At 45.0% G+C, this 27,373-nt stretch overlaps 2 protein-coding genes across 2 annotated transcripts in view; one reads left to right on the top strand and one right to left on the bottom strand.

Moving 5' to 3' along the window:
• Positions 1-18,418, top strand: part of LOC115475505 (myelin-associated glycoprotein-like) — a 151,414-nt gene extending 132,996 nt beyond the window's left edge. The window contains exon 11 of the mRNA XM_030211255.1: positions 18,262-18,418. The gene's annotated coding sequence lies outside the window, so the exon portion shown is untranslated. The remainder of the gene's footprint in view (positions 1-18,261) is intronic.
• The window catches only part of LOC115475504 (sialic acid-binding Ig-like lectin 13), a 119,000-nt gene continuing 95,076 nt past the window's right edge, over positions 3,450-27,373 (bottom strand). The window contains exons 8-10 of the mRNA XM_030211250.1: positions 22,075-22,180; positions 18,162-18,255; positions 3,450-4,189 (exon numbers count right to left, since the gene is read on the bottom strand). Coding sequence (XP_030067110.1) covers positions 3,995-4,189; positions 18,162-18,255; positions 22,075-22,180 — 395 coding nt within the window. The 3' untranslated portion in view covers positions 3,450-3,994. The remainder of the gene's footprint in view (positions 4,190-18,161; positions 18,256-22,074; positions 22,181-27,373) is intronic.

The raw sequence follows: 27,373 nt of genomic DNA, 5'->3' as shown, positions 1-27,373 counted from the left end.
GTGTTCAAGATAAAGTCCATGAGCGTGTTTGGCTATCTCGCCAGTTGCCTGGTGGTCTATAGAGTATGACTGCGTTAAGGTGTTCCTTCAGATTTGGGTGCTTATTCTTATGGAAGCAATTTCAGTTGTTGGCAGTACGGATTCAGCTATGTTTGTGATGTTGAACTCAGATTGTATATTATGACTATTCCTCCTCCTCTTTTTCCGTTTCTTGTCCAGTGTGTAATTTTGTATCCTGGTGGGCATAATTCTAAAATCATAGGGTCTTGAAGGTTATGGATCTAGGTTTTCAGTGATAAATAGGAAATCAAGGTTCTCTGCAATGATCCAGTCTGTTATGGTCTCTGTTTTGGTTACTACTGATCTGGCGTTTATGTATCCCATTTGGATTGAACGGTAAGGTTCGATTCGGGGCGTTGATGTCTTAATTTTTATTAGTTGTCTATTTTCCTGATGTCTAGTTTGTTGTGTCCTTTCTTCCCTTTCTGTGGTCATTTCCGTATATATTTGTTTTTCCTTTTAGTTGATTGTTATTCTTTTGTTCTGGTGGTTATGCGTAAATTGCATATGGGGTGCATATGTTGTAGGCAGATTGGTGTCTGTGTTAGGAATAGTCCATGCGTGATATATTAGGGGGAGGAAGTAGATTATCATATCAGTTTGTTGGTGTTCATGTGGCAATTATTCTGAGGTCCGTAGTAAGTATTTAAATTTATGTAGCAGGTGATAGATCGCGTCTCTTTATGGTGTTATTAGATGTCTGGTAGGGTCGTTTATGGAACATTTAAAAGGTAGGCATTCAAGACGTTTAGAAGTAAGACAGATTGAGAGGTTTTGGCATGTGTTTAAAGGTAGCGAGGCAATTAATACATTTATGTTGGCATTAAACATTTAAGTGAAATAAATCATTTATAATGCAAGGCACTTAGAAACATTTGTAAGCAAGGCACTAAAAAGCAAAGCATTCGAAAAACCTTGAGATGCATTTAGAATAGCAGTGCAGTTAAGACATTTAGCATTTGAAAAACATTGAGATGCATTTAAGAGTAGCAGTGCAGTTGAGACATTTAGGTTGGCCAGATACTTAGGGTTTCTACTACAATATTTTAGCAGACATAGTAGCCCTTCAATTAGAGTGTCTTTGCATGCAATTTATCATAGGAGTTCCTTGCTACAGTGTTGCAACAGACAAACAAGCAAAGAGTTAACCTGTGCAGGCAGGGAGGTCTGGGCTGCGTTCCACCAACTGCTCTCTTGCAGCCTGGTCCCCTGGTGCTTCCAATGTGCTTGGATGGCCTGCGGCCCGGTAGTGTGGTGTGTGTTTTGGTGCCTCGTGGCGGGTTTCCGTTGGGCAGTCTTGTTTCGCTCCAATCGTCGATCCCCGGTCGCTCCTCTGTTCTCTCTTCTCCTCTGTTGCCTCGCCGGCTTGGGACTCCGGGTTTAGAGGTGCATTCCGGTCGGTTCGTTCATCGGTCGGGCTTTCCGCCACCCTCTCGAGTCTCCGTGTTTAGTGTGATTCCACTCCGGTAGACCGCGACAGCATCGGTCGTCCGCTACATGGCCTCACTGCTCTCCTTGCGTGCAACTCGCCAGGGGGACTATCCAAGCTCCAGTGGTTCCCTCTCCCTGATCTGTAATTTGTTTTCCCGGTCGGGCACTCGAGTTGAGTCCCCCTGGGCTACGTCTTGGAGGGAAACCACGAGGGAGATTTACAGGGTTGTGATCAGATCCAGTGGTGGTCACCTACCATGCGGCTCTGGGTCCTCTCGGCTCCACGCTTTGGTGTTGGTCGCCGTTCGGGTAAGACGGATCGGAAGACAGATCGGGAGGAGGACCTCGTCGCTACTTCCCTGGGCCACTGGGTCGCGCTCCAATCGGCCGACCCAGCGACAACGTGGTCCGGGCTGGTTCAGGCAGATCAGGCCGCTTAGGATCGCCAATGCTCGGATCGGTCCCGAATGTGGTCCGGCTTTGCTTTAGCCAAGCCGACGTTGCTTCAGCAGCCCGTCAGTTTCGTCCTGATTTGTCTCAGGTCCGTTCGGTCCGGTCTGGATGGCCCAGGTGTGTCTGTCCGGTCGTGCTCACGGGAGCTCGTCCGCAGAGCTCCTACCTGTCGGCCATTTCAAATGGATATGCAACTTAATGTCAAAAATCCACCTAAGTGCTATTCTGTAAATACTGCATATCTTGCATATCGCATATTTGACAGGTAGGAATACATATAGGTGGAGTCTGGGCAGAGGATGGGCAGGACTCCCACTTATGAGTATAACTATAGAGTACTAGATGTTATGTCTATCTCCAGCAGTTAGGTGAAGCATCTCTATACCTGGTGTAAGTGCTCATGCCTAACCTCACACATGCGTATATACCCAGTTATAAATGGGTATATACGCCATATAAATGGCAAGTGACCGACTCACCTGCAAATGTGCAGTAGAGACTTCCCTCTCTGTCCCGCCCTCGCATCAAGACGTGATGACTTCAGAGGGCGGAACAGAGAGGGAAACGGAGTCGGACTGTCGGATGCTGCCGCTGGAGCCTGGAAACGAACATCACACGCACCAACCTTCTCCTCCCCCCCATCCCCACCGCCGCTCCCGCCCCCCTCCGTATCGGGGCCCCCTGCACTGACCTGACAGCGCCTCTCACCTCCGTGTGGAAGCACTGCAGGCAGCAGCAGAGTGATCTGCTGCTGCCTGCAGCGCTTTCACACGGAGGTGAGAGGCGCTGTCAGGTCAGTGCAGGGGGCCCGGCACAGAGGGGGGAGGGAGCGGCGGCGAGGAGGGTAGCTGGAAATCTCGCCCGTTTTAATGGGCTTAACAGCTAATTATTCTATAAAGGAAAGATGAGCCTACTTTCCTTTATAGAATATGCTCCTATCAGGTGCCCTGCAGGCACTTATATGTAGGCGCACTCTTATAGAATTACCTCTTTAATGTACCTCCACAGAATGACAGTAGCCTCTTTTCTCCCTCCCTCAATTGAGCATCTATCATCAACATGCCAATGACCCCCACAGCTGTGCTAAGCCTTTTTTGCGTCACACATCTCTATGGCCTGGATTTCCAACAGCTATCTCTCTCATTCCCCTGTACCAGCCTTCACCCAGTCTCTGTCCCTCTCATTCCATCGTACCCTGCTCACCTTTCCATTCCCCATCTCTTCCCCACTGTCTAATCTCTTATAACCTACAAGTCAGTCACTCCTCAACTAACCAGCCACCTCTCAGCTGCCTCCTCACTTCTCAGGAACACCCCTCAGCCTCTTCTTCTCTTACTGTCTGGTATTGTTGCCGCAGCCAGTGAAGAAACAAGAGATCTTCTACCTCTCCACTCGTGGCTCTCAAGTCTAACTAGTATAGGCATTCTTTCACCATGTGACTTAAACATAAATGCAAAACACATATGCAAATGTAGAAGAGCTCTTATGTGTTTAGTGGTGGCCAATCAAGCTTTAAAATACAGGAGCACATGAAATCCCAGGCAACATGGTAATGTGCCCCCAGGATTCATTGAGCTTCCACATACATAATCATGCCCTATGCTTTCTATACATTAGTCATCCAATTTACAGTTAGCGTTACAGTTAAGGATATTGTAACAGATACATGTCCAATATATGGCATGCCAGTAACAGGACCTATATGAGTGTTTAGCTATATTTGTGCAGCTTTAAAACTATTCAACATGTCTATGAAAATATCAAACCTACACACACCCACTTCAATATCCCTCTCAGACACTAACTGCAAACAAGTGCCTTACTTTCCAGCCTTCAAGAAAAAATAATGTCTTCAGAGAGAACTCACAACAAAAGCATTTCCAGTCAAAGCTGTGTGCCGCTGCCTAAAAGAAGAGAAACAATCAATGTTCATAAAGCTACAATCAAATCCCAAATTGTGGATCAAAAAAAGGGTTTTTACATCCATAGTAAACCACCATTGTGATGCGAGTTCACATCAGCTGACCGTTCCCATTCTGCCTCAAATTCTTTACTTCAGTTTCACCTCCGAGTACTCTGTATGCTGTGCAGGTGGCCTACTCCTGGGGTTCAGTTTGGAGAAATCAATGTTGGCATAGTAGAGGAATTCATCACCATTCTCGTTCACCTGTCTTGGCGCATTCACGGAAGAGTTCATGGCAGTAGGTGATGTGGCTGCAGTCTTCTCCGCTGCTTCACTGGGGCTCTTGGAAAGAAGCCAGATGTAGATAATGTGAGTGAGAACAGCCATACCACAGAGACTGAAGACTGAATGAACTGCTCCATTTGCCCTGGGACATTTTTTGGGACAGAACTGAAAGAATTCTGGAATTGAGGCTATAATATTGGAACAGACGCAATATGAAGGCAGTGAATGGTGGAACCAGGAGGACAAATTATTGGGAAGGGCATGTCTTGGGGACAGTAAGTGTGGGACCCACCAGGAAGTAGTAATAGGGAAGAGCTCAAATTGTGGACAATGAGTGGGGGACCCATGAGAGCATTAGACCAGGGAAGGCTCAACTTGGGAGCAGTGAGCATGGGGCCAGTAACGCTGTAGTACTGGGGAAGGTTTAGTGTGGGGGCAATAAGTGTTGGACTTATAAAACTATAGCACTAGGAAGGGGGCGGTTTGGAGGTCAGTGAGGACATAGTATTGTGAAGGGCTCAGCACAGGAAGTAGTGATTATGGGACTATATTATGGAAGAGAGCCTTTTCTTGGGGATAGTGAGCGTGGGATAATGAATCTATACTTTGGAGGATGATCTTGACTTGGGAGAAGTGAATGCAAAACTTATGAATCTACAATACAGAGGAGAGTTCAATTTGGAGTCACTGAGCTGGAGATCTCGGAGACTGTAGTTAGAGGACAGTCTAACCTGAAATCCATGAGTTTGAACCTAGGAGACTGAATGTGGGAGGAGGTCAACTTGGAATCACTGAGCATGGGACACATAAGACTGTAGTAAAGAGAATGGCTCAGCTTGGTGACAGCTTTTCTCACACTGTTCCACCATTTCCACCTATCTTATGTAGACCTCCCCTTGTACTTTTGCATTAACACTTCAGAACAAAACCTTTAGATCCATACTGTTGCATAGCAAAATGAATAAAAGGATCCTGAAACATTTGGTAGGATTATCAAATGGAGTCCTGTCATTAGGGATTAGCTGATCCAATTTTAGATTTACCCCATTGTGGGCAGGGAACTATAGTTTTTGATGTTCTTAAGGAACATAAGAAGAACATAAGCATTGCCATACTAGGCCAGATCGAAGGTCAATCAAGCCCAGTATCCTGTTTCCAACAGTGGCCATTCCAGGTCACAAATACCTGGCAAGATCCCAAAAGAGTAAGAAGGATGTTATGTTACATATCCCAGGAATAAGCAGTGGACTTTCCCAAATCCTTTTTAATAATAGCTTATGGACTTTTCTTGTAGGAAATTGTCAACACCATTTTTAAACCTTGCTAAACTAACTGCTTTAACTACATTCTCTGGCAACAAGTTCCAAAGTTTAATCACACATTGAAAGAAAAATTATTTTCTCTGATTTGCTCTAAGTTTACTACTTAGTAGCTTCATTGCATGCCCTCTAGACTTTGTATTTTTGAAAAGAGTAAACAAGCGATTCACATCTACCTGTTCCACTCCACTCAATATTTTATAGATCTTTATCATACTTCCTCTCACGCATCTCTTCTCCAAGCTGAAGTACCCTATCCTCTTTAGCCTTTCCTCATAGGAAAGTCATCCTATCCCCTTTTTCATTTTTGTTGCTCTTTTCTGTACCTTTTCTAATTCCGCTATATCTTTTTTGAGATGTGGTGACAAAAACTGCACACAATATTCAAGATGCAGTTGCACCATAGAGTGATGCAAAGGTATTATAATGTTCTTATTTTTGTTCTCATTCATTTCTTAATAATACTTAACATTCTATTTGCTTGCTTAGCTGCTACTACACACCGAGTAGAGCATTTCAATGTATTATTGATGACGATACCTAAATACTTTTCCTAATATGGAACCTTGCATCACATATCTATAGTTTGGGTTCTTCTTTCCTATATGCATCTCTTTGCACTTTCTCACATTAAATGTAATCTGCCATTTGGATGCCCAGCCTCCCCAGTCTTGTAAGGTCCTCTAGCAATTTTTCACAATTCTTACATGATTTAGCAACTTTGTGTCATCAAAAAATTTAATCACCTCACTCGTTATTCCCATTTCTATTCTGGTCTATGATTTATAATCCACTTGATTTCTAAAAGATTCAAGGCAGATTACAATCAAGACATCTTCTATAAATAGAAGAGATATAACAACGATCAAACATAATTAAATTAAAAAATCAATTTATAATCCAGTCGGAGAAAAGAAGGGAGTAAAAGAATGCTCTAGCATTGATTTCACGCAAACATTCATCATTGTAAGATATCCTAGTTTTCTAGTTGATTTAAAATGAGAGTTCACACAAATACTTGAGGAATTCAAAGTTCAAATGATGCCAAGTGATCATAAGCTGTTCAAAGATCTAAAGTAAATGTAGCAATTTAAATTTAATACACTGTTCTACAAGCAGCCAATAAAGATTTCTCAGCAATGGAAAGCCCTATCATATCTACCCATCCCAAAAATCAATCTGGCAGAGCTTGCAGCAAAGCTTAACAGAAATACCTCTGTAGAGAGCATTGCAATATCTAATTGAGGTAGTAGAATAGCTTGTGCTATAGTTCTGAAACTGGCTAAACTTAACAAAGATCTTATAGCTTACGGTTGATGGAACTTAAAAAATATCCTCTTAACCAAATCATTAACATGTGTTTCTAACGTAAGTTTTGCATCCAAGATGATGTCCGGGACTTTAGATGCTCTCTCAATATATAAAGTCTCATCCGAGATCAAAGTTAATTCATTAACATTCAATTGATGATATTCACCAATCCATACTAGTTTAGTTTTTTTGCTTGTTTAATTTTTAAAAAATTGTTAAAAATCCAATTATCTACCAGCTGAATACTATGGTGCTCATTTCAAAGCACATAGATTTACAAAGTTCCACAGTAACATATGTAACTTTGTAAATCTATGTGCTTTGAAATTGAGCCTCTTAGTTTCAAAATTTGGATAGTTTCTTCATAATCATCAAACAAAGGATTCAAAATAAAAATGTCATCAGCATGTAGGATGGTATATCAAATTTTAATAAATATAAAACAAACATATGAAAGAACAAAACTATCCAACTATCTATCTATCTATCTATCTATCCCATCAGTACTCTGGGATGTATACCATCTGGTCCAGGCAATTTGCTACTGTTTAGCTTGTCAAATTGCCCCATTACATCTTCCAGATATACAAAGATTTGTTTCATTTCTTCCAAATCATCACTGCTAAATACCATTTCTGACACGGGTATCTCACCCACATCTTTCTCAGTAAAGACTGAAGCAAAGCATTCATTTAGTCTCTCCGCTATGACCTTGTCTTCCCAGAGTACCCTTTTACCCCTTGGTCATCCAGTGGTCTGATTCTTTTACCGGCTCCTTGCTTCTAATATACTGCAGGTTTTTTGTTTTGTTTTTTAAATACCAGCATCTTTTTCACTTTCTGATGGTTATTGCATGGTGCTGCTGTTTGAATTTCAGGGCTGAAACCTGACAAAGTTCGGGTGTCAGTATTTCATGCTCAGGACATATCTTCTCATGCTCAGGACATATCTTCTCATGCAGTGCACATAAATCTGTTACACCAACAGAGGTGATCGAGCCTCCTCCAGTTGTCTTTCACAACTTGTGCAGATAAGTTTAGGTCAGATGCTAGCCATTGCTGTAGTAAACTTGCAAGCAATTCTTATTGTACTTACTACTATCATCCTGTCACAATTGTCAGGAATGGTGAGCCCTTGAACCAAAGCTGGAGCTTTGGTAGACAAATCACCTGGGCTGGCACAGGCAGGAATCAGAACAGACTGGACTAAGATAAACTAACAGACTCAACAAGGCAGGATAGAGGTAACTAAACACAATAGACAAAACAAGGACCGGATCCAGACGAGACAAGGAAAAGAAGGCAAAGGGGTCAGAACTGGAACCCAGACAGGACAAGGCAAGACTCAGAACTGGATTAAAACTGGGACTGGGACCCAGAAATGCAAGACAAGGGAACACACGGAAGTAGATTAAAACTGGATCCAGAAAAGGGCAAGACAAGGAAAAGGCAAGAACTGGATCCGGACAGGACTAGACTGAAAGAGACAAAAATCACAACTAGACAGGCAAGATAGGACAGGAGCTAGGCAACAGAAGATCTAGTGTCCCTAAATTATCCCAGACGCAGGTGTCTGACAAAGGAGATTCCATCACTTCCTGAGTAATTTGTTTTAGTGTCTGATTCCTCTCAAAAGGTAAAAATTTCTTCCCAATTCCCTGGTTGCAGTTATACAATCAGGCTGATATTAGAAGTGCTTACATTTTTTTTTTTAATGAATGTAGGCATCTTAGCTTTAAATTCAGGTGCCTTAAATGGAGGGGTCCAAAATTAGGATTGCTATGGGCTCACTTCATTTTCTAACCCTGGTGCCTCAGTTTAGGAGCCTTATGATTTAAGGTGCTCAGAGCCAACACATTTATAAATTCAAAAATCTAGGTATCTTATGCTTAAATATTAGATGTCTCCACCTTTTGCAAGTTGACCTAATTATTACTCCTTGTGCTATCTGCAGTAGAAATGGAGGGTGACTGATCCCTGCCCTCTATAACTCCTTACTTTATCATTTGAACATTGCTGCTGAATCTCAGGAGACTGCATGAGAATATTGTGTTCCTTGCCAAGGTGCAGCTGCTGTCTCTTCCTAATCCCAGGGCAAGATCAAGGTTACAATGTTGCACCACACAGGACAGGATTACCACCTTTCAATGTCATAAGAAATAAAGTAATCCAGCACTGGATTTACAGTATGGCACGTATGGATTTGCAGTTTTGATTTTCTTAGAAAACTAAATGGGACAATCAGAACTACATAAGAACAAAAGAATAGCCATACTGGATCAGACCAATGGTCCATCTAGCCCAGTATCCTGCTTCCTGCAGTGGCCAATCCAAGTCACAAGTACCTGTCAGAACCCCAAAGGTAACGAGATTCCAAGCAGAATCTCAAAGAGTAGCAAGATTCCATGCTACCAATTCCAGGGATAAGCAGTGGCTTTCTTTGTGCCCATTTTAATAACAGATTATGGACTTTTCCTTTGGGATCTTGTCCAAACCTCTTTTCAACCCAGATACACTAACTGCTGTTACCAAATCCTCTGGCAACGAGTTCCAGACCTTAAACTATGCACTGAGTGAAACATATTTTTTCTATTTATTTTAAAAGTATTACCATATTAACTTCATGGATATTAACTTCATGGACTGTCCTCTAGTCTTTGTACTTTTTGAAAGAGTAAAGCGAATGCTACATACCTGTAGAAGGTATTTTCCGAGGACAGCAGGCTGATTGTTCTCACTGATGGGTGACGTCCACGGCACCCCCTCCAATAGGAATCTTCACTAGCAAAGACGTTTGCTAGCCCTCGCGCGCCAATGCGGACCGCGCATGCGCGGCCGTCTTCCCGCTCGAACCGGCTCATGTTCGTCAGTCCCGTATGTAGCAAGACAAAGACAAGGGAAGACACAACTCCAAAGGGGAGGCGGGCGGGTTTGTGAGAACAATCAGCCTGCTGTCCTCGGAGAATACCTTCTACAGGTATGTAGCATTCGCTTTCTCCGAGGACAAGCAGGCTGCTTGTTCTCACTGATGGCGTATCCCTAGCCCCCAGGCTCACTCAAAACAACAAACATGGTCAATTGGGCCTCGCAACGGCGAGGACATAACTGAGATTGACCTAACATCTTATTCAACTAACTGAGAGTGTAGCCTGGAACAGAATAAAAAATGGGCCTAGGGGGGTGGAGTTGGATTCAAACCCCAAACAGATTCTGAAGCACCGACTGCCCGAACCGACTGTCGCGTCAGGTATCCTGCTGCAGGCAGTAATGAGATGTGAATGTGTGGACAGATGACCACGTCGCAGCTTTGCAGATCTCTTCAATAGTGGCTGACTTCAAGTGGGCCACTGACGCTGCCATGGCTCTAACATTGTGAGCTGTGACATGACCCTCAAGAGCCAGCCCAGCCTGGGCGTAAGTGAAGGAAATGCAATCTGCTAGCCAATTGGAAATGGTGCGTTTCCCCACAGCCACTCCCCTCCTGTTGGGATCAAAAGAAACAAACAATTGGGCGGACTGTCTGTGGGGGCTTATCTGCTCCAGATAGAAGGCCAATGTTCTTTTGCAGTCCAATGTGTGGAGTTGACGCTCAGCAGGGCGGGTATAAGGACGGGGAAAGAATGTTGGCAAGACAATTGACTGATTCAGATGGAACTCCGACACCACCTTCGGCAAGAACTTAGGGTGAGTGCGGAGGACTACTCTATTATGATGAAATTTGGTATAAGGAGCATGAGCTACTAGGGCTTGAAGCTCACTGACTCTACGAGCTGAAGTTACTGCCACCAAGAAAATGACCTTCCAGGTCAAGTACTTCAGATGGCATGAATTCAGTGGCTCAAAAGGAGGTTTCATCAGCTGTGTGAGAATGACATTGAGATCCCATGACACTGTAGGAGGTTTGATGGGGGGCTTTGACAGAAGCAAACCTCTCATAAAGCGAACAACTAAAGGCTGTCCCGAGATCGGCTTACCTTCCACACGGTAATGGTATGCACTGATTGCGCTAAGGTGAACCCTTACAGAGTTGGTCTTGAGACCAGACTCAGACAAGTGCAGAAGGTAGTCAAGCAGGGTCTATGTAGGACAAGAGCGAGGATCTAAGGCCTTGCTGTCACACCAGATGGCAAACCTCCTCCATAAAAAGAAGTAACTCCTCTTAGTGGAATCTTTCCTGGAAGCAAGCAAGACACGGGAGACACCCTCCGACAGACCCAAAGAGGCAAAGTCTACGATCTCAACATCCAGGCCGTGAGAGCCAGAGACTGGAGGTTGGGATGCAGAAGCGCCCCTTCGTTCTGGGTGATGAGGATCGGAAAACACTCCAATCTCCACGGTTCTTCGGAGGACAACTCCAGAAGAAGAGAGAACCAGATCTGACGCGGCCAAAAAGGAGCAATCAGAATCATGGTGCCTCGGTCTTGCTTGAGTTTCAACAAAGTCTTCCCCACCAGAGGTATGGGAGGATAAGCATACAGCAGGCCTTCCCCCCAATCCAAGAGGAAGGCATCTGATGCCAGTCGGCCGTGGGCCTGAAGTCTGGAACAGAACTGAGGGACCTTGTGGTTGGCTCGAGATGCGAAGAGATCTACCAAGGGGGTGCCCCACACTTGGAAGATCCGGCGCACTACTCTGGAGTTGAGCGACCACTCGTGAGGTTGCATAATCCTGCTCAACCTGTCGGCCAGACTGTTGTTTACGCCTGCCAGATATGTGGCTTGGAGAAACATGCCGTAACGGTGAGCCCACAGCCACATGCTGACGGCCTCCTGACACAGGGGGCGAGATCCGGTGCCCCCCTGCTTGTTGATGTAATACATGGCAACCTGGTTGTCTGTCTGAATTTGGATAATTTGGTGGGACAGCCGATCTCTGAAAGCCTTCAGAGCGTTCCAGACCGCTCGTAACTCCAGGAGATTGATCTGAAGACCTTGTTCCTGGAGGGACCAGCTTCCCTGGGTGTGAAGCCCATCGACATGAGCTCCCCACCCCAGGAGAGACGCATCCGTAGTCAGCACTTTTTGTGGCTGAGGAATTTGGAAAGGGCGTCCCAGAGTCAAATTGGACCAAATCGTCCACCAGTGCAGGGATTCGAGAAAACTCGTGGACAGGTGGATCACGTCCTCTAGATCCCCAGCAGCCTGAAACCACTGGGAAGCTAGGGTCAATTTAGCAGATCGCAAGCGAAGATGAGCCATGGGAGTCACATGGACTGTGGAGGCCATGTGGCCAAGCAATCTCAACATCTGCCGAGCTGTGATCTGCTGGGACGTTCACACCCGGGAGATGAGGGACAACAGATTGTTGGCCCTTGTCTCCGGGAGGTAGGCACAAGCCGTCCGAATATCCAGCAGAGCTCCTATGAATTCGAGTCTCTGTACTGGGAGAAGATGGGACTTTGGATAATTTATCACAAACCACAGTAGCTCCAGGAGTCGAATAGTCAACTGCATGGACTGTAGAGCTCCTGCCTCGGATGTGTTCTTCACCAGCCAATCGTCGAGATAAGGAAACACGTGCACTCCCAGTCTGCGAAGCGCCGCTGCTACCACAGCCAGGCACTTCGTGATCACCCTGGGCGCAGAGGCGAGCCCAAAGGGTAGCACACAGTACTGGAAGTGACGCGTTCCCAGACGGAATCGGAGATACTGTCTGTGAGCTGGCAGTATCGGGATATGCATGTAAGCATCCTTTAAGTCCAGAGAGCATAGCCAATCTTCTTCCTGAATCATAGGAAGAAGGGTGCCCATGGAAAGCATCCTGAACTTCTCTCTGACCAGATATTTGTTCAGGGCCCTTAAGTCTAGGATGGGACGCATCCCCCCTGTTTTCTTTCCCACAAGGAAGTACCTGGAATAGAATCCTAGCCCTTCTTGCCCGGGTGGCACGGGCTCGACCGCATTGGCGCTGAGAAGGGCGGAGAGTTCCTCTGCAAGTACCTGCTTGTGCTGGAAGCTGAAAGACTGAGCTCCCGGTGGGCAATTTGGAGTCATGGAGGCCAAATTGAGGGCGTATCCTTGCCGGACTATTTGGAGAACCCACCGGTCGGAGGTTATAAGAGGCCACCTTTGGTGAAAAGCTATCAACCTCCCCCCGACCGACAAGCCGTCCGGCATGGACACTTTGATCTCGGCTATGCACTGCTGGAGCCAGTCAAAAGCTCGCCCCCTGCTTTTGCTGGGGAGCTGTGGGGCCTTGCTGAGGCGCACGCTGCTGATGAGAGCGAGCGCGCTGGGGCTTAGCCTGGGCCGCAGGCTGTCGAGAGGGAGGATTGTACCTACGCTTACCAGAAGAGTAGGGAACAGCCCTCCTTCCCCCATAAAAACGTCTACCTGAAGAGGTAGATGCTGAAGGCTGCCGGGGGGAGAATTTGTCGAAAGCGTTATCCCGCTGGTGGAGCTGTTCTACCACCTGTTCGACTTTCTCTCCAAAAATGTTATCCGCACGGCAAGGGGAGTCCGCAATCCGCTGCTGGATCCTATTCTCCAGGTTGGAGGCATGCAGCCATGAGAGTCTGCGCATCACCACACCTTGAGCAGCAGCCCTGGACGCAACATCAAAGGTATCAAATACCCCTCTGGCCAGGAATTTCCTACAAGCCTTCAGCTGCCTGACCACCTCCTGAAATGGCTTGGCTTGCTCAGAAGGGAGCTGGTTCACCAAGTCCGCCAGCTTTCGCACATTATTCCGCATATGGATGCTCGTGTAGAGCTGGTAAGATTGAATCTTGGCCACGAGCATGGAAGAATGGTAGGCCTTCCTCCCAAAGGAGTCTAAGGTTCTAGAGTCTTTGCCCGGGGGCGCCGAAGCATGCTCCCTAGAACTCTTAGCCTTCTTCAGGGCCAGATCCACCACACCAGAGTCGTGAGGCAACTGAGTGCGCATCAGCTCTGGGTCCCCATGGATCCGATATTGGGATTCTATCTTTTTGGGAATGTGGGGATTAGTTAGAGGCTTGGTCCAGTTCGCCAGCAATGTCTTTTTCAGGACATGATGCATGGGTACTGTGGACGCTTCCTTAGGTGGAGAAGGATAGTCCAAGAGCTCAAACATTTCAGCCCTTGGCTCATCCTCCACAACCACCGGGAAAGGGATGGCCGTAGACATCTCCCGGACAAAGGCCGAGAAAGACAGACTCTCGGGAGGAGAAAGCTGCCTTTCAGGGGAGGGAGTGGGGTCAGAAGGAAGGCCATCAGACTCCTCGTCAGAGAAATATCTGATGTCCTCCTCTGCCTCCCACGAGGCCTCATCATCGGTATCAGACACAAGTTCACGGACCTGTGTCTGAAGCCGTGTCTGTCTCGACTCTGTGGAACCATGGCCACGGTGGGAGCATCGAGAGGTGGACTCCCTGGCCGGCAGCGGCGAAGCTCCCTCCCCCGACGTCGTCGGGGAGTCCACCTGGGAGGCAGCAGAAACCGGTACCGCAAGCGGCACTGGTACCGGGGACCTCACCCCGGGCAAAGGGCCAGCTGTCGCCTCACTCGACGGCACCGGTGGCGCAAGCACCCCCGGTACTGGAGGAGAAGGGCACAACAGGTCTTCCAGAATGCCAGGAAGAACGGCCCGGAGACTCTCGTGCAGAGCGGCTGTAGAGAAAGACTGGGAAGCCGGTGCAGGCGTCGAGGTTAGAATCTGTTCCGGGCATGGAGGCGGTACCGGGCTGTCCGAAGTAGAGCGCACCGACACCTCCTGGATAGAGGATGAGCGGTCCTCCCGGTGCCGATGCCTGCTGGGTGCTGACTCCCTCGGCGACCCAGAGCTCCCGGTACCCAGTCGGGGAGGTGACCGGTGACGATGCTTCTTCGACTTCTTCGAGCGAAGCATGTCACCAGAACTCCCCGGTACCGATGAGGAGGACGTTGAATCCAGACGTCGCTTCCTCGGGGCCGGGGCCGAAGATGGTCGATCCCGGGGGGGGGGGGGGGGCTGTACCGCAGGAGCCCTCAGGGCAGGAGGAGACCTACCCGAAGGCTCACCGCCACCAGCAGGGGAATGGACAGCCCTCACCTGCACTCCAGACGAAGCACCACCGTCCGACGACATCAGCACCAGAGGGGGTCCCGGTACCACCGACGCCGACGCACTCTTCCGAAGCCTCGGTACCGACGATGCAGGAGGAGGACGCATCGATGCAGTCGATGCCGATGCTGTCTCTGAAGACTTCGGTGCTGCCGACGCCGATGCACCCGATGAATCTCTCGATGCCGATGCCGTCGAAGCGCCGGAGAACAGAGCGTTCCACTGGGCCAATCTCGCTACCCGAGTCCTCTTTTGCAAAAGAGCACAAATACTACAGGCCTGCGGGCGGTGCCCAGCCCCCAGACACTGAAGACATGAGGCGTGCCTATCAGTGAGCGAGATTACCCGGGCGCACTGGGTGCACTTCTTGAAGCCGCTGGAAGGCTTCGATGTCATGGGCGGAAAAATTGCGCCGGCGAAATCAAAATTCACGATGATGACACGAGGCACCGAGACAAAAAGGGGGAAAAAAAACGTACGGGCGGCCAACAAGGCCGCTGCCGAAAGCGAAAGGAAACTTACGCTGGGAAAAAGCTAGAAATACGGGAAAAAGGTTCTCTTTCTTTTTTTTTTTTTTTTTTCGAAAACATGAAAGACGCGCAAGGTCCTCTGAGGGGCACGAAACGGCGGCAAAAACACGACCGTCCTGAGCGCGGACAAAAGGAGACTGACTAACACAAGCCGGTTCGGGCGGGAAGACGGCCGCGCATGCGTGGTGCGCATCGGCGCGCGAGGGCTAGCAAACGTCTTTGCTAGTGAAGATTCCGATTGGAGGGGGTGCCGTGGACGTCACCCATCAGTGAGAACAAGCAGCCTGCTTGTCCTCGGAGAAACAATCAATTCACATGTATTCGTTTTCTACTCAGATTTTTGTAATCCTCAGTCATATCCCCACTCAGCTATCTCTTCTCCATGCATGCAATATGGTAAAACCTTATCACATGTAGTCACACAGCAACCCTAGTGCAGAGACCCGTGTGCACTAGGGATGTGCATTTTGTTTGAAGGACATGGGAATATTCCCATGTTATTTCATGTCATTTCTAACCAAATAAGAGAAACAAAATAGGTTTTCTTCTGTCAATAGTGTGCACTGTTGACCACATTACCCCTGAAACAAAAACTATATTTATTTATTTATTTATTTATTTATTTTTGGTCATTTATAAAATTTATGACCTGCAAAGGAGGAAATGGCCCAGCTCCCCAAAAAAGAAATTTTAGTACTTTGTGCTAGAAATAAATAAATAAATAAAGGGAAGAGCGGGAAGGGATTGAAACAGAACAGAATCCAATCAGTTTAGGGGCTGAAAACCTCCCTATATCTTATAAAAGTCTCTATAATAACCATTATCCTTGTTGAGAAAATGACAAAAATTCACTAAGTGGAAGGATACATCTATTAAAAGATGGTGTTGGGCTGAAGCCACTTCATTGCTCTTCGTAAATAAACTTTCCTACTGAGTAACCTCACCTTAACTCAGAAGTTATCATGTATAACTCTGCTCCTTCAGTATGGGCCATGCTCTTTCCTGTGAATTTTAAGACTATGTTTTGAACCTTCTGCTTGTCTCATTTCAGCCTTTCCACCCCGTAGGAGCTGCTGACACTGTCCTACCTCTGTCAATAGTAGGCATGCAAGAGTTGATTTCAGGGTTCAGGGCCACCGAGGGGGGGGGGCAGGGGGGACATAATTCCCCAGGCCTCCGAGGGGGGCCCGGCGCCGCAGTCCCACCCGCCCGTGGCTCCATCATCGACCATCTGCCACCGGGCCGGGCCCCCTACATTGAAATCACAGCACCTCACCGCCGTGTGAAAGCGCAGCAGGCAGCGTTAGATCGCCTCCCTTCGGGCCTCCTTCCCTCCCTGTGTCCCGCCCTTGTCTGATGTAACTTCCGCGAGGGCGGGACACAGGGAGGGAAGGAGGCCCGAAGGGAGGCGATCTAACACTGCCTGCTACGCTTTGACAGGGAGGTGAGGCGCTGTGAATTCAATGCAGGGGGTCTGGCCCAGTGGTGGAAGGAGGGGGTGGCGGCGGCGTGACGGCCTTGAGGGGTAGCGGCAGCAGCAACAACCTCGGGGGGGGGGGCAGTGGTGGGGACCTGGGGGCGGCCTTGCCCCAGGCCCAGCCTCTCAGCGGCACTGTCAGGGTTATACGGCTGGCTATCTCTTATGCAATTCAGTGTGTTAGTCAGCACTTAACCACCAAAGTGACACCACATAAAGGTAAGACTGTGTTTTATGTGTTCCAATTTGGCAACTTAACTTAGGCGAACTGCATTATGTGCTGACTCCACCTCTGGACTGCGCAAATAGCCAGCTTTGAATTTAGCGATGAGTGGTGATATTCGGCAGCATTTTCTGCTTACGAGCCACTGAATATCAGAGGATAGCACCTCACAAGCCAGCTTAGGAACTGAAGCTGCAGAAAACCTCCTCCACCCACTGACGACTTAGTTCCTCATCTGGAGTTTTATTTTTTCACATTTTAAAGGATCAGCGAATGTGGGTTCTTCAAAGTTCTAGTACTTTGGGGGGGGGGGGGTACTCAGTATGGGGGCATTGAGTGTGGGACACATAAGGTCATAGAACTGGTGGGAGGGTCATCATGGGGGCAGTGAGTGTGGGGCACATGAGGTCATAGAACTGAGGAGGGGGTTCAGTATGGGGGCAATCAGTGTGGCAGAAATACAGAAGAACAGAAACCTCACAGAGATAAAATCTCTAAGAAGGCAGCGAAGGTGGCTCAATAAAACGATGATGCTGTATTGGTCTAGAAGATTTACTGATCAACAACATCATCAACTCGACATGGCTGTGTTTTGACCCAATGGCCTGCCTCAGGAATCTATACATGAAACCATTAAAATAGTAAACTACAAAGGTAGAATTAAAGTAGTATATAAAAATTTAAAACAATGAACAAAACCATTAAATGACCATGACCAAATAAAATACATGATAATATGGAAAATACATGTAAATTATATTTTTAAAAAAGGTACATGCAGTAACACAGTAAAAACACGATAGTTAACAAGCGATCCACAATAAAATTAAAACACTGTTGTCAACTTTGCAAGCACGGGGGCAGTGAGTATGGGACACATGAGCTCATAGAACTGGGGGGGGGGGGTCAGTATGGGAGCAGTGAATGTGGGACACATACAGTCATACAACTGCGAGGAGGGGGGTTCATTATGGGGACAGTGAGTTTGAGATCCATTGGGCTGTAATACTTGAGAGAAATAGACTTAGGGGCAATGGATGTGGGACCTAGGAGGTTCTAGTACTGGGAAACACTTCAGCTTTGCATCAGTGGATGTGTCATGCATGAGGAGTGAGGATCTCTCTAGGTTGTTATTAAATTAAACATACTTGTATTCTGTTATCTTCTACCACAGCATATATTAGATTGTCTTCATTCATTATTCTCTCCTCTCCAACTGCAGATTTATTTCCTTTTCTCATCCTGCAGGAATGACCATAGAAGACAATTAATGGTCTGGATCTGGGTTTCTCAACTCCATCAGAATGCAACTTATCACAGACTTGAAAGATCATAAAAATCGTTTCCTGCATACAAGTTTGAGAGACCCTTATGAAATCAAGTTCTTTTCTTGTCAGCTAGTTTTTAGTTCTTAATAAACAGTGATCATCAGACAAGATTACACATTGGACTGTGTTGAATGGTGATGAATGTTGGCTAGAGCTTGTTTGAGAATCTAAGCTGCTGCAGCTTCCTGCTTTCTAAGGTAAGACACCATAGTATCTTTTATTAACCACTTGCTTGTCTCACTATGCTTGGATCTTTTCCGTTTTCATGATCTAGATGGCTACATAGCACTATAGAGCCATGGGAGTGATTGTAGAGCTCTCAAAGCTCATGTCTTAGGATACAACATCTGGAAGGTGGTGTAGGATATAAATGAAGGCAGATAAAGATTCATGTGGTTCATCCAGTCTAATCAACAAGGTGGCCAGAGCCGTACCCGCCACTGTACAGAATACATTCCTCTATGGGGCTCATTTTCAAAGCACTTAGACTTACAAAGTTCCATAGGTTACTATGAAACTTTGTAAGTCTAATTGCTTTGAAAATATGACTCCACATGTGTGAAGGTCATTTAAGGTTTTTTTAAATTCCATCCTCTTTCAGTATTGGGATCCTCTGTGTTTATACCAAGCATTTTTGAATTAATTCACTGTTTTTGTCCCCCCACCCCACCCCCGCCACCAGGATATTCCAGGCATGCATTATTCTCTGTGTGAAACAGTTTTGTGATGTTTACTCCTAAGTCTACGATCCTGCAACCTTAAGTCATGTTCTCTAGTTCTAACATGTCCTTGTCTCTGGAAGAGATTTGCTTTTCATTAATAGCTTTCAATTATTTAAACTTATCTATTATATCATCCCTTGTCCCTCATTTCCTCTAGGGTGTATATATTCAGGTATAGAAGAGACCATACTGCTTTGGGAAGCTGGATATGATACAATACAATACAGCTCTGCTGAGATGAAATCTCAGAACTATCATCCCTGAACCCTCCCACCACCTTCCAGCCTTACTCTAGAGCTCCCTCACAGAACTTCTGTGTTCTAAGGGACCAATTTGGTATGAACGTTTCTGTCCTATATTACTTTGGAGTTTCTTTACTTTTATGTTTTTTCTTTTTACCATTATGATATATTTTATTTTATTGTGAACTGCCCTGACCTGTGTGTTCAGATAAGGCGGTATTCAAATTTTATTAAACATAATTTAATAAGAGGCTTGAGCATGTAGAAGTGTTTCCTGTACTTTAATAGGTTCTTATGGAAAAAAAGACCATATGATCTATCCAGTCTGCCCATCCATGCTTGGGGTATAAATGCATAAAAAGTAGGCATATATGCACATAGCACCTATCCATAAATGATATACCATACATACTCGAATATAAACCCATTTGAATATAAACCGAGGTAACCTTTTATCCTCCCAAAAAGGTTATTAACTTCACAATAATCCCTCATAACCTCTTTACTTTCCTGACCACCATGTTACGGCCATTTATATTCATTAATGTAAACTTACACAGAACCCATATTAAATCTGCCAATGCTCCCTCCACCCCCTGCCCCAAAACATCCTCTCACACCACCATGGTTCCACCCTCCACCCCTTCCCAACCTCCCTCAATACCAATACCCCCATTGCCCTCTCAGCTCTCCCTCATTATTCAAGCCATCTCCCTATCTCCCTCTCTTCTCCTTCTTGCATAACCCGCTTCCCCTTCTGCCCCAACATCCGTACCCCCAATGATCTTTCCCATCACCCTACTCTTCACTCTTCCTACTCTCATAATAGATCTGTCCCCCCCCCCCCCAACAGACTGAATTCCTTGGAGGCATGAAGGCCTTAGCCTTCCCTGGATCCTGGTACTCCCTCCTCCTCTTGCTCTCACCTTTCATTGACTCCAAACTCTCACCATCGCATAGAACCACAGTGAGAAAATAAATATCACACCCAGTGGTAAAGTGAAAATGCTTCTAAACAACCTGCTGGTCAGTATCCTAAGCTGCAAGAAAACAAGTAGTAGTCTTCTCTCTCCTCTTAATGGCTGTCAGTGCTGCTCATCTCAGTGACTATCTCAGCACCTCCATGCCTCAGTAAGCAGTTGGCCTGCTCTTACCTTGCCCCAGCCAAAATTATTGGGGGAAAAGGGAGATGAAAGGTAAAAGGGAAGAACTCCTCTAAGTATTCCCTTACATTTCTCCATTCTTCAAAAATTGTGTTTGTAAAGAACTGAAATGGAAGCCTAGCTCTACTAGAAACCAGTTCCCAACTGGTCCAGGGGCATATCTGTCGTTCCTCCCCTCGATTACCAGTACGTCTGTCATCCTCCCCCCCAAGACTGGCACTTCTGTCGTCCGTTCCCCCCCTTGAAAACTGTCATTTCTGTCCTCGGCCTCCCCACCCAATAACCAGCATTTCTGTCCTCCTCTTCCCATGCCCTGACTGGCATTACTTTTATCGGTACTGTTCTTTTGCTGGCTGAAGCTGCCGCCAATGTTGTGTGCTGTGGACCAGTGCGGGTCCTTGAGCATCTGCACATGCTCAAGGCCTGCCATTTCCTCTCCTCTCTGAGATTCTCAGAGACAGCAAGAGCCAGCAGGCCATGAGCATGCGCAGATACTCATGGCCCCGCACCGTACCAGCACACAGAATTGGCGGCAGGTGGAATTGTGTACATATGTGTACCGGAACACATATGTACACAATTCCACCTGTGCTTATTCTTACTGGGCTGGAATGCAAAGAACAATCCACCGCACAGCAGAAACCAAAAACAGAGGAAAAGACAAGCACACAGTGACTAGGAAATCAAGCTGCTGCTATTAGTACTTTATTGGTTGAACAAACAAGACTCAACATGACTCATGTTTCAACACCTAGGCCTTCATCAGGAGTCTTATTGCAACCTATTCATTCATCTGAAAAATATCACTTCCAGGCAGTACTTATTTAACATAATTTGTGCTATGGTGATTACTGATGGAAAATCTGATGAAATGTCACATCGATATCAATCACTAATGCAGCTGCAACAACACTAGATATAACCAATGAAGTACTGACAGCAACACCTTGATTTCCTAGTCATTGTGTGCTCATCTCTTCTACTGTTTTTTGCTTCTCCTATTCTTACCGGCACACATATGCACACAATTCTACCTGTGCCTATTCTTACCGGCACATATATGTACACAAACCACCTATGCCTATTCTTACTGGCACACACAAGCATACATGTAAAATCAGACCTAGCCTTGTATTTTCATGGCTTCCTTTCTCAAGCTCTGTTTAACCAAAATTTGGTAACATTTTTCACCAGGTGGTCTTTTGTTTGATAAATGTGCTAGCAGGGAGACAATTTATTTCCAAGAGCTCCCAAATAGTGTTAAGTCCTTTCTAAAGAGTGTAAGGGATGTCTTCGAAACTTAGAAAATGAAGGCAGAAGAAGATCATATGACCTATTCACGTTGGCCATCTACACCAACTGCTAAGCTCTACAATCGCTTCTTTTCCCTCAGAGATCTTCTGATTGTCCTCTTGCTTTTAGGAATTCAGACACAGTTCTTCTCACCACCACTTTTATTGAGAGTATGTTCCATACATCCACCACCCTTTCTGTAAAGAAGTATTTCCTTAGATTACCCCTGTCAATCCTCTTGCACCATCACCCTATGCCCCCTGGTTTCAGAGCTTCCTTTCAACTGAAAGAGGCCTGCCTGAAGTGCACTTACTTTCTGACTCCGAAGGCAAGGAGTAAGATCATCAGTATAACAACAGCCATAATTGCAGCTCCACCAAGTCCTCCCTGAATCATTACTGAGGATAAGGGTTTTGTTTCTGAAAAGCAACAGAACCAGTTAATAGAAATTCATTCTATTCACTACAGGGTCAGCAAGTTTCAAGCCAGCATGGGCAGATTAGAAAATGAAGAAATCACTGAATAGAAGAAATCCATTGCCCCAGGTACAAATAAGTACCTGTATATGTAAGCCGTATTGAGCCTGCCATGAGTGGAAAAGCGCGGGGTAGAAATGTAACTAAAAAAAAAAAAAAATTCTAAGCAGTGAAAGAAGGCCCACAGATGCTTTGACAGGTCATGAAATGTACTGCTTGCAAAAGCATCTTTGTTATACATACTGCCACATTTATGTAATGAGGGAAGTTTAGGAGACAAGAAAGAAACATTAAATAAGATTCATAATGTAGGAAACAAACAAGACAGCAGGCTTGGATTTAGGGGTAGTTAAGGAATTTGAGCAATACCAAAAAGGTACCAAGAGAGAAATTGCAGGTTGACAGAAGGCATGTGGAATGAAAAATTAGGTGGAATAAATGTAAAGTAATTCTGTAAGTTAATATGAAAGAAAGTGTAGGTTAATGAAGAGCGTATGGCTATTTAAACTAAGAGGTCCTTTTACCAAGCTGTGGTAACAGGGGACCTACACTAGAATCAGCACATGTTTTTGACACGCTCTGAGGCCCCCCGTTACTGCAGTGGGTAAAAGTCTGCCTATTATGGGGAGAAAGAAATGACCATGCGCCAAATGAACCACATGCCACACGGTCATTTCAGTGGGCAACTCTTAATGCCACCCATTGAGATGGTGAGAAGGGATCCCGCACTAACCCAGCAGTAACCGGTCAGCGCATGGCGCTGCTCAATTACTGCTGGGTAAGTTCCAGCGCTAAATAAATAGGAAATATTTTCATAGTGCAAGAAATGACAAGCGCTAGGGGTGGGAACTACAGCCAGGCTCCTGCGGTAGTTCCAAATTGGCACATGGTAAGCCCGCAATGGGCTTTACCGCTGCTCTGTAAAAGGGCCCCTAAGAGATGTGGCTGTGTAAATAGCCTTGCACAGACTGAAATTTTATCATGCAGGTAGAAACTGCTTTTAGAGACTTGAGAGGTGAAGTTTTAACCTTTGCCCTTTACCTCTTGACTGAGCAGTGCTCTATAAATACATTTATTTATTTATTTATTTATTTATTTGTTACATTTGTATCCCACATTTTCCCACCTGTTTGTAGGCTCAATGTGGCTTACATAGTACCGGAGAGGCCTTTACTGGCTCCGGTGTGAACAAATACAGGGTGTTGTGGTAAGATCAAGTTCATGTGGCACATCTGCATTAGGGAATCGAAGAATGGAAGAGTTGTGTTATGTCCATTATGTGCGTTAGTTTGGTTGTGTTGCAGAGATTAGGCATTTAAGTTGGATCGGTAGGGTATGCCTTTTTAAACAGGTTGGTTTTTAGTGATTTCCGGAAGTTTAGGTGGTCGTACGTCGTTTTCAAGGCTTTTGGTAATGCGTTCCACAGTTGCGTGCTTATGTAGGAAAAATTAGATGTGTAAGTTGTTTTGTATTTAAGTCCTTTTCAGCTTGAGTAGCGCAGATTTAGATAAGATCGTGTTGATTCGGATGTATTTCTAATTGGTAAGTTGATCAAGTCTGTCATGTAACTCGGGGCTTCTCCGTACATGATTTTGTGAACCAGGGTGCAGATTTTGAAAAAAAAGTGTGCAATACACCACTTTTATATTCCTAGTGCCAAAGCTAGCACCAGATATAAGCATTCATTCTCCATAAGAGAAATAGCCAAGCATTATGGGGGAATTCTATAAATGGTACTAAAGGTTAGGCACCAAAAAACTGGGTGCTGCCAGTATTCGATAATAATAGAGTTGTGTGCCAAATTTGTTACAGAAATACAAGTTTTGCACTATACTTTAGATATGGCCACTTACGCCATGTCTATGGCTGGCACAAATGCTCTTTGTAATTTATTGAAATCATTTGGTGTGTCCTATACGGTTTATGCGGATGCTATTCAATTCTTTGTGCCTTTAGATCTTCAATGGCTGCCTCTAGAGCAAGGGTGCAGGAGATATTTGAAGGGATACTGGAGTGGATGGTAAGTAACCATTTGCAATTAAATGTAAGTAAAACGGAAGTGCTGTTTGTTTCCTCGGGTCTGACTCCCAGTCCCTCCTGAACTATCTCCCTAGCAGGGACCTCCGTTCCGGTCTCTTCCGAGGTTCGGAACTTGGGAATCATACTGGATGTAACATTCTCCTTTAAGTCGCAGATTCAAGGAGTGATTAAAAATTCATATGTCGAGCTACGTCTGCTAAGTAAATTGCAACCTATGATAACTAAGAAGGATTTTTCAAACGGTAATACAAGCTATGATTCTTAGTACTTTGGACTATTGTAATATTGTCTATCTGAGCTTGCCAGTGTCACGTATCCAGGCACTGCATACAGTGCAGAATTCCACTGCCCATTTACTGTACAGATTATCAAAATTTGAGCATGTTTCCCCTTTGTTGCAGCATCTGAATTGGCTCCCAGTTGCTCAAAGGATTAAATTTAAACTGTTGTTGTTACTACATTTGGGATTGTATCATGACGCCTCTTATTACTTGCAGAATGTACACCATTAAGGGCACTGAGGTCAGCCACCACTTATGTGCTTGTTATACCGAATCTTAAGCAGCTATGTTTGATTATAAGGACTGGTAACTTTTCTGTAGTTGGTCCATTGGAGTGGAATAAGCTGCCTTTAGCACTGAAGGTCACAGCAGAATGTTAAATCTTTTAAAGTGATGCTGAAGAGTTATCTGTTGGGCTTAACCATCGGCCTGCAATGATTTTCCTTTCTTTTATTGACTTGGCAGCTCCACTGTATTTATATATGTTTACTGGATGTGTGTTGATTTGATTTTATATTGTGTATGTAGCTTTGTTACCTGCCTTGGATAAAGGCGGGCTATAAGTATTAAAAACAAATGCTGACACCTAAAAGCAGCAGTTGAGGATATAAATGCAATCATTCTATAAAGTGTGCACAGGAATAGTCAGGACACCCCTGACACGCCCTTGCCCCGCTCACGTTAACACCCCCTTTGCAGTTGTATGTGAGAGAACAGTTAGATGCTCAGTTTAAAGAATAGGGGTGTAAATTTGTTATGCACAAAAACTGCTAATTAGTGCCAATTAGTGCTTGTTAATGTCATTTCTTGGTACTTATCTCCAATTGAGTGCCAATTTAACACCAATTAGCTAATTATTGCCTATGTTTACTAAGGTGCGCTTTGGGCGTTAGCATTTTTAACACACGTAAATGGTTTATGCGCGTTAAACGCTAACACGCCCACAGAAATGAATAGGCACATTAGCGTTTAACGCGCCTTAAATGTAAAGGTGCATTAGAAATACTAACGCACCTTAGTAAACATACTCCTATCTTACATGTGTAACTGACCCTATTCTATAACTGGGCATATAATTGAATGCCTAACTTAGGCACTATTTATAGAATTTAAGGGTATGAAACTAACAAATATGTGCATGCAATTAAAAAAACATGTCTGTATTATCCTGAGCTGTGTTTAAGGTAATAACAGCAATGTAACAGTGTACAAATTTTACCAAAACCTATGTAACTCAGACTGAGAATCTGGTTTTCTAATTCTCTGTCTCCAGTGCTGTTATTTATTTATTTATTTATTTATATATTTATTGCATTTGTATCCCACATTTTCCCACCTCTTTGCAGGCTCAATGTGGCTTACAATACATCATGGATAGTGGAAATAAGAAGAGAATAGACATTTGGTATTACAGAAGGATTTTGGGTTGCATGGTAATGGAATACATAATAGTAATATAACAGAAGGCATTATTAAACATTTCTGGATATATGTGGGGAGTTTCACATGTGTTGATCTTTGTGGTATATCTTGTCAAAGAGATGGGTCTTCAGTAGTTTGCGGAAGTTGGACAGTTCATAGATCGCTTTTAGGTTGCAGCGCGTTCCAGAATTGCGTGCTCATATAGGAAAAGGTTAATGCGTGCATTAATTTGTATTTTAGACCTTTGCAATTGGGGAAATGAAGATTAAGGAATGTGCGAGATGATTTTTTAGCATTCCTGGGTGGTAGGTCTATCAGGTCTGACATGTAGGCTGGGGCATCGCCATGGATGATTTTGTGAACTAGGGTACATACTTTGAACGTGATGCGTTCTTTGAGTGGGGAGCCAGTGTAGCTTCTCTTGTAGGGGTTTTGCACTTTCGTATTTTGATTTTCCGAATATGAGTCTGGCTGTCGTGTTCTGGGCTGTTTGGAGTTTTTTTGAGTATTTGCTCTATGCAGCCAGTGTAGAGTGAGTTGCAGTAGTCTAGATGACTGAGTACTAATGATTGTACCAGATTACGGAAGACGGTCCTTGGGAAGAATGGTCTTACTCTTTTTAATTTCCACATTGAGTGGAACATCTTTTTGGTTGTGTTTTTCGCGTGATTCTCAAGTGTTAGATGCCGATCAATGGTAACTCCAAGAATTTTTAGCGTTTCCGAGATTGGTAGATTTAGTTTTGGTGTGTTGATGGTGATAAATTTGTTCGTATTGTGTTGAGAGGTGAGTATTAGGCATTGGTTTTTTTCTGCATTAAGTTTCAGCTGAAATGCATCTGCCCAGGAATGCATGATATGTAGACTTTGGTTGATTTCATTGGAAATTTCTTTTAGGCCTTGTTTGAATGGGATGTAGATCGTTACATCATCAGCATATATGTATGGGTTGAGGTTTTGGTTTGATAGTAGTTTGGCCAAGGGTATCATCATTAGGTTGAATATGGTCGGTGAGAGGGGGGATCCCTGTGGAACTCCACATTCAGGTGTCCATGTGGCTGATGTAGTCAAATTTGATGTCACTTGATATGAGCATGTGGTTAGGAATCCCTTAAACCAATTGAAAACGTTGCCTCCAATAACAAAGTATTCAAGGATGTGTAGTAGAATTCCATAATCAATCATGTCGAAGGCGCTTGACATGTCGAATTGTAGACGTAGTATGTTCTTGCCGGTTGCAATCATTTGTTTGAATTTAGACATGAGTATAACTAGTACTGTTTCAGTACTGTGATTAGAACGAAATCCTGACTGGGAGTCGTGTAGTATTGAGGACTTGTTTAGATAGTCTGTGAGTTGTTTGGTCACCATCCTACTACTACTACTACTATTTA

Source organism: Microcaecilia unicolor, chromosome 8 (assembly GCF_901765095.1).
Source record: "Microcaecilia unicolor chromosome 8, aMicUni1.1, whole genome shotgun sequence".
In the NCBI taxonomy this organism is placed as follows: Eukaryota; Metazoa; Chordata; class Amphibia; order Gymnophiona; family Siphonopidae; genus Microcaecilia; species Microcaecilia unicolor.
The sequence above is the reverse complement of the archived record's forward strand: the minus strand, read 5'-3'. Positions and strand labels throughout refer to the sequence as shown.